Source organism: Canis aureus, chromosome 11, assembly GCF_053574225.1.
Source record: "Canis aureus isolate CA01 chromosome 11, VMU_Caureus_v.1.0, whole genome shotgun sequence".
Taxonomy (NCBI): Eukaryota; Metazoa; Chordata; class Mammalia; order Carnivora; family Canidae; genus Canis; species Canis aureus.
The window spans coordinates 53,666,701-53,681,193 of NC_135621.1; the positions used below are offsets into that span (position 1 = coordinate 53,666,701).

General features: G+C 39.2%; 2 protein-coding genes across 17 annotated transcripts in view; one reads left to right on the forward strand and one right to left on the reverse strand.

Annotated features, from left to right (window-relative positions):
- The window catches only part of LOC144324117 (uncharacterized), a 582,294-nt gene that overhangs the window by 144,144 nt on the left and 423,657 nt on the right, over positions 1–14,493 (forward strand). The gene's annotated exons all lie outside the window — the stretch shown is intronic.
- FSHR (follicle stimulating hormone receptor) overlaps positions 1–14,493 on the reverse strand; it is a 167,947-nt gene that overhangs the window by 77,024 nt on the left and 76,430 nt on the right. For 5 of the 8 annotated variants that reach the window (XM_077915332.1, XM_077915330.1, XM_077915333.1 and 2 more), the window contains one exon: positions 14,404–14,475. In XM_077915332.1, coding sequence (XP_077771458.1) covers positions 14,404–14,475 — 72 coding nt within the window. Of the gene's footprint in view, positions 1–14,387; positions 14,476–14,493 lie in introns of all 8 variants that reach the window. The other 3 variants (XM_077915335.1, XM_077915334.1, XM_077915336.1) reach the window with 1 other exon arrangement.

Genomic DNA, 14,493 nt, shown 5'->3' on the forward strand with positions numbered 1-14,493 from the left:
CTCCTTAAAAGTACTTTTTAAAAAAGATCTTACCTATTTATTTGAGAATGCAAGAGAGCATGAGCAACTGGGAGGGTAGAGGAAGAGGGAGAAAGCAGACTCTCAGCTGAGCAGGGAGTGCCATGAGGGGCTTGATCCCAGGACCCTGACAACATGAACTGAGCTGAAGGCATACGCTTAACCTTTTAGCCATCCAGGTGCCCACATCACAAAGTTCTTGAGGGTTAGAACGAAATCTGATTTTTCTTTCAGGTCCTAATATGGAAGACTGACTGAAAGAAGAATGGATAGATAGTTTGATAAAAGGAGCTTAGGAACTTCTAATAGGAATGAAGCTGAGAGTTTGTGATGTGTTGTTCTCTCTGATTATACAAAGTCATAAGCAGGTGGGGGGAGATTCTCATTTCCAGTTGGTGAGGAGCACCTATTCTGTTTATTACTGTTCCCTCCAGGAAGTCTCTCACCCTCCCACCTTCCCTCATTTCTTTTATACACCACACTTAAAATTAGAGGCATAACCTTGTTCAAGAATGTGCAAAACAGGAACATGGTAATGAACTCTTGCTGCTGCTATAAACTTGATGAATGGCTTGTAGAGGAAGGGCATTAAATGGCAATCTCAGTCCAGTGATTAGCTCTGCAGAATTCCTCCATTGGAACTAACACAGACCAGCATAGCTTTCATTCTACTCTAGGTTTCCTATGAGCCCCACTGGTTGTGCCACGAATATTTCTGGGTCTTGGCTGGAGAGGGAAAGGAGGAAAGAAGACTTCTTTGTTTCCTTCAATGTTCTCACTGCTTTCTTCCATCTCACTTCCCTGAACCTTACTCAGAACTCTAGCTGTGTTTCTTCTGTATGAAGCCTTAGGCGTTATCTTGACCTGCACTTTCTCTCTGATCTTTGCCCATTTAATATCGCCAGGACATAAGTATTCATATTTAGCCCCCTACTTTTTTGCCTGAGATGCAAGTTTTCCCATGTGAATCATATAATGGGTTTGCTCATGAAATAGTTGTGTGAGAGTTGTGTTTTTCAGTGTCTAGCTGTGTTTATAGAGCACCAACAAAGGGACTTTCAGAAACTGAGACAATACTTCAATGAGTGACTAGTTATACTAAAAAATGAGTATTATTTTAGCTGTTAAATTTGATCTGACAGTGACAGAGTAAGATAACTTTGTCCCATTATCTATTATTTGATTATAGCAATGGAGCATGTGTTTTTTGTATCTTGTTCCATACTTTTCTCTAATTGTGCCATTTGTGCTTTATTGATAACTACTCTAGAACAGGTACTGCGCAGGATCCATTTCTCTCAGATCCTCCATCATACAGTGCCTTACACAGGACTAGTATTTTTTAGATCTTTTTATTCCATATGGAACATGGATCAGCAGTGTTGGCCTTCTCCAGGAGCTGGTTAGCACTATAGAATCTCAGGTTCTACCCAGACCGCCTTAGTCAGACTCTCCATATTTGATCTTCAAGTAATTCGTGCACATTAAGATCTCAGATGCTATGGTGTAGGAGATACTTAGCAGGGACTCAAAATGCTCATTGCATTTAATTAAAAGAAACATCCTCTCTTGCAGAGATGAAATCCTATATCTTAGCTAAGAAGTTCTTGTTGAGTCTACGTGTTACTAGGATGTTGATTCCAAGGAGAGCAGAGAAAAGTAGGCAAAAATAGGAAGAAAATGAGTCTATAAATGGAGCTGACTTATTTTTTTTCCTTTAAAAATAATGTTTAAATGATATAACTTTGGACAATTTTTAATAACATACCTGATTGGAACATTGATTCTTTGGCTTGAAAAGACAAGTTTTGCACTTGGATTTTCACTATTTGGATCAGATATCTGTCCACTTCTAGGGCATTTTTCTTTATTGCCAAGCGCTCAGTACTGAGTGGGAAGTAGGAGAACACTGAGCAGAAACACCTGCATATGAAGGTATGTACTTGACAGAAATACAACGGTTACTTTTTTCTTCTGAGCTGGACTCGTTTAATATCCTGGACTGAAGGGACCATAAGACTCTTAAGATGTAATTTCTCTTTAATAAAGGAGAGGCAGCATTACAACCAGGAAAACATTATATGGAAAAAGTGCACAGAATGTGGCATGGGAAGATCTCACCTGCATGACCTGCTAGCTGTTGAACTTAGACCAATTGCCAGACTTCTCTGAACTTCATTTTCTCCCCTGTGGGATGCACACAAATACTTGCCTCCATTGCCACTGAAGAGTGGCATGGGAGATTAAGTGAGATATATGTATATGAGGCATTTTGAAATTATAAAATAGGTAACAAATGTAAAAATATTCAAACTACTACTGCCACAATTAGAATAAATGAGAGCTCTGTGAATTTGTGTAGGTCTACTCTTTTCCATTAGAGAGAAAGAGTATCATTCTCCTGTATCATATGTGATCTGGAGTACCCTTCTTGTACTCATAGATACTATAGAATAATAAATTACTGGGTAAGCATTGGAGTCAGAATGCTTGGGTTCAAATCCCAGCTCTATCACTTATATGTGATGTTGGGCAAATTACATACCCTTCTTGGCTTCAATCTCCTCACTGTAAAACTGGGATGATAATTAAATAAGTGAATGCATGTAAAATGGCCTATCTCAGTTTATGACAAAATAATAATTGAACAAGTGACAGTGATTGTTGCTGTTGATCACTGTGGGAACTCCTTGAAAGCAGGTACTGTGTATCTTTGTCTTGATTGCTCAGAACATCTAATAGTGACTGGCCCATAAGCTTCATCAAATCACTCTCTAATCTAATTAACATGTGTATTGTGGCTCAAGAAGAATTTGAGGAATTATTGACTGATGGATGGATTATACTTCTCTAGGTTTGCTTGGTCTGAGTTTCCCTCAAATAGAATAAACACAACAGCACATATACTAGTCAGAAGGTGTCGCCGGCTTGAGGAAGCTCATTAACTCTACAAGCCTCATCCTCACAAGTGTTCAGGGAGTGATGGAATTCACAATCATTTACTCTGTGAACCCTGATAAATCACTTGATAGATTAGCTAGTGTCATCCATCAGCCTGCACTTGTCTTGAGTACTTGACTAAAGTCTATAAATCTCTTCCCTTTAAAAAGGCCCAACTGCTGATCTCTGATTTGGCTTCATTTCCTTGAAGTTAGTATGGAACTTATTCTCTACTCAGGATTTTTTTCTTATGGAACTTGGTGCTACAGTAAGCCACCATCCTGTTGCCCCCAAAAGCAAATGTCTGCTTTATCACATGAGAAGTCCTATCTTCAGGGTCTTGCTTGGTTGGACTGAGAAGTTACACATATGTATGAGAAGCAGGGAAGACAATATAGAGAAAGGTATAATAAAAGGGCACACTTGAAACAGATACATAAAGACTGGCACCTCAATTTTTAACATTCACTAAAGGAAAAAAAAAAAACGGCTTGAGTTCTCCTTCTGGTCAGTGAGTGAGTGAGGGAGCCCATCCTCAGCAGATGGAGTCTTGAAAGCATTAATTTCAGTCTAATTACAGGAAACTTATCCTTCCTTCAAATTTCAGTTCATGTACACATGGGCCTTGCAGTCTAAACAAGTAAGCCAATCTGGATATGATTTTTTCGTGAATTAAAGCAAATCTCCCAAAGCACATGTGCCACATTGACTAAAATTGCACCATTAGCAGTTTAATCCTCCGAAATAGGTATTAGCTACTTCATGTCTTTTTAAATAGGCAAATTGTCTTGGAAGATCCAATTTATTAACTCCTTGAATTTTAGTGGTAGTACTTTCTTTGGATACCCTTATTTTTACTGGGAAAGAATAATAAAGAGGATTAAAATACTGAGACCCTATTTGGGGAAAATGTTCTGAAAGACTGGGAAAGAATCCAAGGGGTAGAGATGGCAAATTCACAAACTTCACCTGCTGTTATCCTTCTATTGTGCCCAGCCCTGTGCTTGGTGCTTTGAAAGAATAGGAGAAGAGAGAAAGGCAAAATCAGTAGTCATTGTGTAGTTGAGCTGAGTACCATGGATGGGAAGCAGAGCAAATGGTCTCTCTTTATTATTCATACCTTGCATTTGTATGCACTTTTAACTTTTCAAAGCACGCTCACATCCAAGTGCAAATTGCATGTTTATAAAACACTTGGCATCAACAACTGCTATCTCCATGCCCAGACTCTCAGGCCCACTGGCGTGGTTAACTTCTACTTTATTCATTTAGGCCCCTTTGTCATTTATCCCTCTTATGCTTTTCCTCTCGGCCTGTTTAACTTCTGGAATGGTCTGAACTATAAAAACACATCTCTGATCATTTGATTTCCATGTAGGCTGGCCAGGGTGGAGCCAAGCACCACAGGAGAGGTTTATGAAGTGTAAGATTCAGGTAGTTTATTTGTCGGGGGATGGGCAGACAAGTGGGTCCATATTCTATTTGAGTCTTTTACTGTTTAAAGCATCTTATTAAGTCATAAATGGTCCAGATGGATGTGGTTGTGATGGGCATGGGCTAAATGAGGAAATAAAAATAAGTAGTTTGTGCATTGATTGGAGCTTGCATTTAGATTGCATCTTTTTATTTTAATACCATTCTATTAAAAAAAAAAAAAACCTAGCAGGAATCTCCAGGGCAGAGCCAGGAGGCTATTTTTAACTTGAGTATTATGCTGTCTTAATTGTATCTTCTCTAGTAGACACAAACATTGAGTTACTGGCAGAGAGGGAAAAAAAAAAGCCCCGTTCATTTTCTGGTATATCTGTGAGCACTGACAAACATAACACATTTTAAAGTCCCTCCCACAACTTGCCTTGTCAAGAAAGGTCAGAAGGGCAAATATGGCTAAAGCAGAAGTCTTGAAAGATAGAGAAGATGATATTGCTTGGCTCTTGATTAGAAAATAGAAGAAAATTGCATTTGACAGCAAGCCGGAAAAGCCTTGTTTTAGTAACCTCTGTCAAGTCTTGCTACCTGGAATGGGAATCTTAGCTGCTGAATGAGAGATGCCAAGTGGAGGTCACCAGGACCATGAATGCCTTGAAGTGTCCAGTGGGTGGAGGATCTTAGAGATGGAATATATAAATGACAGCATATCCATGCTTTCCCAAGCAAGCGAGTGTCTATAATACACATCTTTATTACTATATGGTAATTCACAATCCTGCAGACTAAATGTCTGTATCTTTTTCTCTATCTCCAACCCAAATTTATATGTTGAAGCCCTAATCCCCAGTGTGGTGGTATTTGGAAGTGGGAATTTGGGGAAGTAATTGCATGAAGTCGTGGGAGTAGAGATCTTAGGATGGTGTTAGTGCCCATAGAATGGGATGAAGAGACCAGCGCTCTCTTGTGGGCATGTGGGGATAAAGTGAGAAGGCAGTTATCTATAAGCCAAAAACTGGATTCTCACCCAAACTGCCCATATTGATACTCTGATCTTGGACTTCTATCCTCCATAACTGTGAGATACAAATCTTATTTAAGCCATCTAGTTGTATTTTATTATATCAGCTCAAGCAGACTAAGACAAAATTTTTTTTCCAGTATTCCCTCCTATATTTTCATCTATATTTTTCCAGTATTCTCTTCCAGCATAGAAACTACACTATCTTCATGAATAAAGCATAAGGGACTGAGATGTGGAGAGTTAAAAATGAATACTGTGTTGGGGGAATCCATAAAATCAGTACATCTCAGTAACTCTGTTTCCCCTATTCCACTTCCTCTCCCCCCAACCTATAAAGAAATCAAAGCAAAACCAAAATAGGCAAAAACCTAAGCATATAAATATGAAGATAATAAATTATTCTCTTTCTGAGCTGGACAGCCATTAGATATTGCAGAGTTTATTTTAAGGACTCACCTAGAAACAGTTGAAATAAGGGGACTTAATAGGATTACTAAAACCACATCAACCCAAAATGTGACAAAACCCCAGCTTCTTGTATTCTTGGTTGAAGCAATAAATACAACAAAAATACTTATTTTTAGAATATTTATGGAGAACAGGAAATGAGACAAGGACTTTAACCTTCTAGACACTAACTCATGTGTGACCTGGGTCAATTATGACAACTTAATTGGCCTAATCTTACAGTTCCCAACTGCTGACTAAGTTAATTTGCAATTTAACAGGGAGCTCAGTTTGTAAACCCTTGGACCTAAGCCAGTCTCATCAAGAGCTTTACCCAGAAATGGGTTGGCACACTGGAAATTGAAGGCAAAAAAAAAAAAAAAAAAAAAAAAAAAATGCTGCAAGAAGAGGCTTATTCCCTTCTATGATTGTCCCATTAGAAAATGACTCTGTGTTCTGGTATATGGAAGTTCCAAGCACTTAGGTATAGAAATTCTCTCTTCTACTTATAAATGGCATCAAAGAAGGCTTTCACAGCCATAATATTTCCTTTGGTCACTCTTATATTTTAGTAGAATGATTCTGGAAAATGGTAGATACCAACAAAAAAGAAGCCTTGGGTAGCAGAAAGGACCAGACTACCTTGGGTTCAAATGCTAACTTTACCATGAAAGGACCCTCTGATGCTGTTTAGTTGCTTAACCTTGCTGAATGTTAGTATTCCTGCTTATAAAGTGCAGATGAATGGAGATGTAATATCTAAAACTAGACCCAAATAGGTACTAAATAATTGTTTCTTTAAAAGCAACTTTAGGGACACCTGGGTGGCTCAGTGGTTGAGCATCTGCCTTTGGCTCAGGGTGTGATCCTGGAGTTCCCGGATCAGGTCCCACATTGGGCTCCTTGCAGGGAGCCTGCTTTTCCCTCTGCCTGTGTCTCTGTGTCTCTCATGAATAAATAAATTAAAATCTTTAAAAAAATAAAAAGCAACTTTATTGTAGTGTAGTTTGACAAATAATAATATGCACTCGTTAACTGTTCCAGTTTTTAGAAGTGGATATATTTTGTAACAACCAACACAATCAAGATATAGAACATCTTTAACAGCCTAGAAAGTTCCGTGTTCCCCTACCCAAACAATCTCTACTATCACTGTTGGCCCCATGCAGCTACTGATCTGATTTCTGGCACCACAGTAGATTTTCTTTTTTGGGGATTTCATATAAATAGAATCATATGGTGTATATTCTTTTGCATCTGGCTTTCTGTTTTACTTGGTATATTGCTTTTGAGATTTATCCGTGTTGTTGTATTAGCAGTTGTATTTTGGAGTAGTAGTTTGCCATGTGGGGAGAACACAATTTGTTTACCTCCTGACCTGGTGATGAGTCTGGGGTTCTCCGTTTTGAGCTATATGAATAAATCTGTTAGGAACATTCTTCAACAAGTCTTTGGGGTAGACATATGTTTTCATTTCTCTTGGGGAAATATATTATAAGAAACTGTCAAACTCTTTTCTAAAAAGATTGTACCATTTTGCATTCTCACCAGATGTGTATGAGAATCTCAGTTGCTCCATAGCCAATCAATACCTACTATTATCTATAAATAGAGACGAAAATCCTTAACAAAATATTGACAAAAGTCTGTGTGTGAATGATACTTAAAAAAAATGCAAATTAAATCATTGAATTGGTTGTTGACAATAACCCATTTAATTCCCATGATCAACTATGACACTCAAACTTGTCCCCATACCTCTAAGGTACTCTACGGTCTCACCTCCAGCTGCTGCTTTGACCTCATCTCCTTCCACCCACCTTTTGTTTGTTCTTCAGCCACAATGTGTAGACACACTACATAGGTTTATATTCCTTCTACAAACTGGATTAAGACTTAAATATCATCCACCTCAGGACCTTCTTTTTTTAAAGATTTTATTTATTTATTTATTTATTTATTTATTTATTTATTTATTCATGAGAGACACGGAGAGAAGGCAGAGACATAGAGGGAGAAGCAGACTCCCTGCAAGGGAGCACTATGTGGGACTCAGTCCCAGAACTCTGGGATCACGCCCTGAGCCAAGGCAGACCCTCAACCGCTGAGCCACCAGGCGTCTCCACCTCAGGAGTGAATATACCTTAGAATCATCAAGGGAGCATTAAAAAAATGATCAGTTCTTGGCCCCACCCTAGACAAATGAAAAATCCCTGGAAATGATAGGCCTGTAGATTATTTTAAGAGCCCATCAGGGGATTCTAAAATGCAATCTGAGATGAGAACCACTGAACCTCATTTATTCTTTTCATGCCCAGGGTTCATACCCTTGTTCCCATTCAGGGGTCTAACTCTTCCAACACTGGCCTCCAGTTGTTAACCTGTTAGCCTAGTGCATCATCAGCCTACACCCCCCTTGCTTTACTCCAGTAGGTGGGACTCAAGTCTCCTTTGCCTATTAACTCAGAAACACAGACATCTAGGGTAGGAACCAACATACTTTATCTAACAAGGAGGTGCCCAGGGAGGCAAAGCAGATTGGAGCCCAGATTTCTAGCAGTATAGTTTTGGGTGCCTGATTTTGTTTCCTATTATGTGTGTTTAAGTGAGCCCAAAGAAATGAGAAATTGAAGGATCCTCAACTTTGTTTTTTTGTTTTTTGTTTTTTTTAGCATATTTGCACCAGTTCTCATTTAATAAATTTCTTCTTCTAGAAGTCCCTCTGTTAAGTTAACTTTTCTTTCCCCAGTGATCTGGGGGTGGAGGCTGAAGTGTTAGACTAGTGTTCTCATTTTTATATGTAAATAAATCACTTGATTATATTTTTTGTCCTTATGTTATCATGAATATTTCAAATGAATTTTATATGGTTCATATTTATGGCTTGGGAGCTATTTCACATTTTGGCTCATTGCCGTCTCATCTGCATATACCATATCTCAGCTGATGTTGATTGGTCTCATTTACATATTCATCATGCTCCTATTTTCAAAGATATTTTGTTATAAACTGGCTTTTCTTCCCCCTCCAGTGTTATAATAGCACGTAGATGTGTTTTTAAATTGCACTCATTTCCATACATAATTTTTCTGGTTACCATAAATCACCACCTTGTCACCTACTCCCCCCACCCCATTCAGTGTAATCTTCACACTTTATACCAAGCTGACATATGGCTCTGAAGTAATTAAAGACAATGTAAACAGTTTACAGTGCACTTTTGCAAAGCCACTTCACATTGCAGAGAGTTTAATGGTTGCTTTTCCCCCAGACATTCCCAAAGCAGTGAAGAGTAGGGAGGTTTGAGATAGCGATGCTGACTAAAGCTATGGTGTGAGCAGCGATCATTTCATTTCTAAGAAAGACTTCTTTCTCTTTGGACTCCTTATAGAAGCAGAGGTGCTGGGTTGATGAAAGAGGAATCACAGGCATGGGTTGGGCAAAGTAACAGGATTCTTTAAATCATTCTGAAAGGACGAAGAAGGAACAATCAAACAAATCCTCAATCAGCCAGGCCACAGAGACTTGTCTCTTGGGGTTGAGAACAGGACTAACTTTCTTTTTCAACATTAGTTGTTTGCCCACCCACTAGCATCTGGTCTCTACTCTTTTTCCAGCAGTGGCCTCAGGGTTTGTTAGTGGTTCTCCCTCTCCCACTCCCAAGTCCATGTGGTTGGGGTGGGTATTTTCAACTCTAAGAATGGAACCCATTAGCCAGGCCACAACCACTTTGAGCAATGGCCTTCCCTTAGTTGTAGTGGTTGGTCCAGGAATGGTTGTGTGATCTGAACGAGTCATTCTAAATCTTAAGACTTTTATGAGCTTGAGCAAACAAAAAAAAAGGTCGAGTCTTTCAAGGAACTCAGGAGATGCACAAGCAGAACTGCTGCTGGTGTCTTGCCACCAGGCTAGGGTGAAAGGCTGAAGCTAGCATAGTTTAAGGGAGACCTGAGTGAGATGGAGAGGCTAAGTCCTAAGGGCATGGGACCTGAGTAGAGCTGTTTCTAAAGCCATTCCTCCTCTCTGACCATCATATTAAATGAGCCATTAAATTTTCTGCTTTTCCTTAAGCTATCTGAGGTTTATTTTTCTTTGGTCTCTCAAAATAGAAAGTGTCCTAACAAATACGATGTTTGTATTACTTACTTTGAACATATTATCTTGTGCATTTTTGTCCTGTATTACATTTTAAACTATAACTATGTAAGTGCCTAGATCATAGTAGATTCTCAGCCAGTGTTCTTATGCTTATCAACTCCTACATTATCACTATCATTTATATTATTTAGTATTTTTGTTTCTGAATGTCTTGTCTTCCCAATTAATCATATTTGTTGATGCATTTTTATTCATACATCTACCAGTTACTTATTGTGCAAGGCACCAAGGATCCAATACTGAGTAAAAGCAAACATGTCCTTGGACAGTACAATAGGGGAGTTTGAAATTAAGTGATCACATAAATAAGTGTAATATTGCTAAAATGAAAGACAGCGCAGAGACTAGTGATAGCAAAGTGTATGTAGTAGGGGGTCTTGCAGTAGTTGGAGAGGTCAGGAAGGGGTTTTCTAGGCTAATGGCAGTGGCATGGGAATCTGAAGGATGGGTAGGAGTCAACTAAATTAAAAGCCAGAGTGGAAAAGATTTTCTAGTCAGGAGGAACAGCATGAACCAACTAAGGCTCACAGTAGGCAGATAACACAGTACATTTTGTGAACTGATAAAAGGCTAATCCAGCAAAGGACGGACTATGAGAGGATCTCATTTCTTTTTCTTTCTTTCTTTCTTTCTTTCTTTCTTTCTTTCTTTCTTTCTTTCTTTCTTTCTCTTTCTTTCTTTCTTTCCTTTTTTTTTTTGGTGTGTGTTAAGAGCAGTGGTAAAGCATGGCATGTGTGTGTATGTAGCAGAACATATGTGGAAGGTAACATGATTAGATAGGAATTTAGAAAATGTCACACTGGTTGCCATGTAGAGAATGCATAGGAGTGAGTGCAGAGCTTGCTGGTAGATAGGGCAGCACAAGTAGATAACCATTGCAATTATCTAGGGAAATACTACTGTATCTGGAGAAGGAGGTAAGTGGACAGATTAGAGGTATAGCAAGGAGATAAAAGCAGTTGGACTTGGTGTTGTACTTTAATAAAAAGTTATATTCTGACCTCACCTTTAAAGAACAGTCAAGGGATCTGGAAAAATTGTAAATTCTAAATATAATCTGATAAATGTCCTATTGATAGTATGGACACAAGATCATGGTTTGGAAGCACTGGGAAAGTCTTGCAAAGGCTTTACAGAGGCATAAACATTTAATCTGGACCCTGGAGGACTAGCAGGATTTCTTTTCCAATTTCAAGTGAAGTTTTAGGCAGAGGGCCAGCATCTACATGAGATGAGTGTGAAAGTATATTTAATAATGAATTAATTAATTCACCTGTAACTATTGTTTGATCCTGCTATGTACCAAGCATTGTCCAAAGAACCAGTCATCACACTTTAAATAAGTATGATGCCTGGTAATGATAATGCTTGAGAAATGGCAAATTTTCTGTCTGATGAGACTGTGGGGAATGCAGTACACATAGTGGAAATATAAAAGGCTTTGTGTTTTGTGCCAGGCACTTAAGACTAAATCCTATGGCAGTGAGACTCCCTTCAGTTTCTTCTGCAAGAGAGTTTGGGCAGTGTGGGTCTGGCAGCAGGGAGCTAGGGAGACTGGAGCTGGGGTAGGTGTGACAGCCTCATGTAACAGGCTATCTAGGTGTTGATGAGACTTCAGACCTAAGAGCATGTGATCGCAGCAGGAGCGAGAGAAGGGCTGGATTCCAGGGATGTTTTTAAGAAAGAGTCAATAGGACTGGAAAAGGATTTGGGTATAACAGATAGAAAGTGAAGGGATATTTTGAACTTTCCTGTTTGGGAATCTAGGCAGGTGGTAATGTTGGGCAATATGGAAAGATGAGAAATTTAAGCTTAAAGACAATGAGCTAGTCTGGATATATTAAACTTGAGGCACTAGTAGTTTGATTAGGTAGAGATGTTTAGGAGTTTATTTCAAAACAAGAATTATGGCCTCAAAAGAGAGATGGGAGTGCAGTGAAGGTCCAGGAGCCCTCATAGTAAGACATCTTTTGATAAATAATATAAAAAGGAAAAATATAAAAAGAGAAAAATATAAAAAGGAAAATGGCCAAAATGGAGCCCTGGAATATCTGAATATTTGAGAGGCAGCTGACGAACAAGAAAGTTGGAAAGAACTGTCTATGGAGTAGTCTGGGAGTCTAGCAGAGTGGACAGAAGGGTGTGGTGTCACTGAAGTTAAAAGGGGAATAACTATTAGGAAGAATGGCAGGAATAGTCAATGACATCAAGAGCTGCGTATAAGTTAAGTATGAAGAACACAAAGTAGAAGTCACGAGATCTGGCAGTTCCATCATTGTGTTGGGATCTTTCATAGAATAACTACATGGTGTTAGAGAATTTATGGTCCAATAGCAAGAGGGCTGGCTGAGGAGTGAGGGAAAGGAAAGGACAAGGGGGCAGTTCACAAGAGTGGGAGTGGCAAGAAAGAGGAGAGGTAAAACTGCCACACATGCAGAATGAATGAAAGGGATTTTATGATTCATGGAGAGGGAGATATTGAAGAGGAAGCCAATACTTACTAAGTTCAGGAAACTGACTAAAAACCAGATGAAGAACAGAAATACAGGGGATGAGAACTCATCACTGACCAAGAACAGAAGGTGAGACAATGGATGAAGGGAAGCATAGAGACTGAAGGGTACAGTCTATTTAGAGTTCAGTTCGGTGCCTGGCCTTCTATTACAGAATGTTTTTGAAGCCTTAGGACATAAAAAGTGTTGGGGGAAAAAAAGAGATCGCTTTAATTTTATTTCAGGCACCTCACTGTGTCAGTATGGGCTGATTAATAAAGATGTGAGCTAGAAATGGACAAGCTGTGTTTGAGGAAGTTAAGGTGTTTTTGAACCAGCTGCCCTGTCTCTGGGATTATTGTTGTATCAGCTCAGTTTAACGATTTATGTCACTACTGGAAGGTCCCGTCTGATGCTGAACACCCGATAAGGAGTCAATTACACCTGCTGGATTGAATTTGCTTAAGGTTGGTTATTTGTAGTATCTGGTCTTTCTGTCTTTAGAACAATATCTATGCACTTATAGGGCTGCATGGGACAAGGCATATCTGATAAGTGACATTTTGTTCATGTCACTTCCAGACAGGGCAATGGCTAACCCATCCAGGAATACATCTTGAGCAGAAAGCTCTCCAACCCTATTGGATCTTTGTTTCCTTTGGTGAGCCCTGCTCCAAAGAGTGCCCCATCTCCCAATTCCTGTGAGCACCAACTGTCCTCAAAAAGGTAAACCTGGAAGATGACAGGTTTTAAACTGGGCTCTTATCTAACTGAGGATCCTTACACTTAGGAATTAGAGATCACAGAAGTCATCTCCTTCTTTTAAAACTCCTTCCTTAACCCACAGATGGGGAAACCAAGGTCCCGAGAAATACACTGATTTATTCCAGGTCATACAGTAAGTTTATATTAAAGTTAGCTCTCCGAAGTAGGATTCTGAACATCGTCTTCCAAGCAGGTGATGTAATTGCTGGAACAGATTGCCACTCTTTCTGCTTTATGTTTCCTTCATTAATGGATTTCTTTCTTGCTTCCTCAGACTTCAACAAGTATTTTTAAATGAGGGTGAACGAACTGAGAGAAAAAATTGAGTGGCTTTAAGAAAGAGAAATGCATGTGACCTGGGGGGTTGCTTTCTTCTTACAATGAAAAAAAAATTGTTCCCTTCTGTGTAATCCATCTATCTGTTGCTATATTTATTGGTGTTTAAGTTCTGGCTGCCACTGTGGTGAAGAAAAGATTTTCCTGGCCCTTGAGGCCTGGGATATGGGATCAAGAGCCTTCAAAGGAAGAGTGGGTTACTTTAAACATGGCAGATTTTATTCTGCTTTTTCCTACTGTGCCTCATTGTGCGAACAGCCTACTTGGGGAGACCCCTACATTAAACTAGTTCAGTAAGGAGTGAATGTTTGCATTAGCAAAGAAGTCTTCTCTTCAAAGGAAATCTCCTTCAGTGCTCTGAACTTTCCTAATGCTTTTAAATGTTGATAAATCAGTTACCACTTGTCAGCATGGCTTGGAAGAGAGGAGTCTAGAGAATCTCAAACACAAATGTTAGGCCCTGCTGTCAATTAAAAATTAATCAGAAATAATAATATCCCTGAAAAAGAATGAGTATCAGCAGAGAAAATTGGCTTTGGTTTATAAAAGTTACACTCACAGGTACTTCAGAGCAACACTTTAGAGAAGAAAAAGTGAGGATTGCTTAGATTGATCTTATGTTCATTTCAACAGCTGCACTCTGAAAGATTGCCCGTTATTAGGAAAGAAAAATGGGATGGGGTGCAGAAGGTTTTCTGGCTTCTGAGCACAGAACACCACACTGGATGTGATGTGAGGCTGCTGCCCACAGCCCGGTTGAGGCACTCACACACACTCACATTGTCAGGTACATACATTTTCTCCAGGTCCCCAAATCCAGAAAATGCTCCTTTTGGGATGACTCGAAGCTTGGTGAGGACAAACCTCCTGAAAAAAGAGTGAACA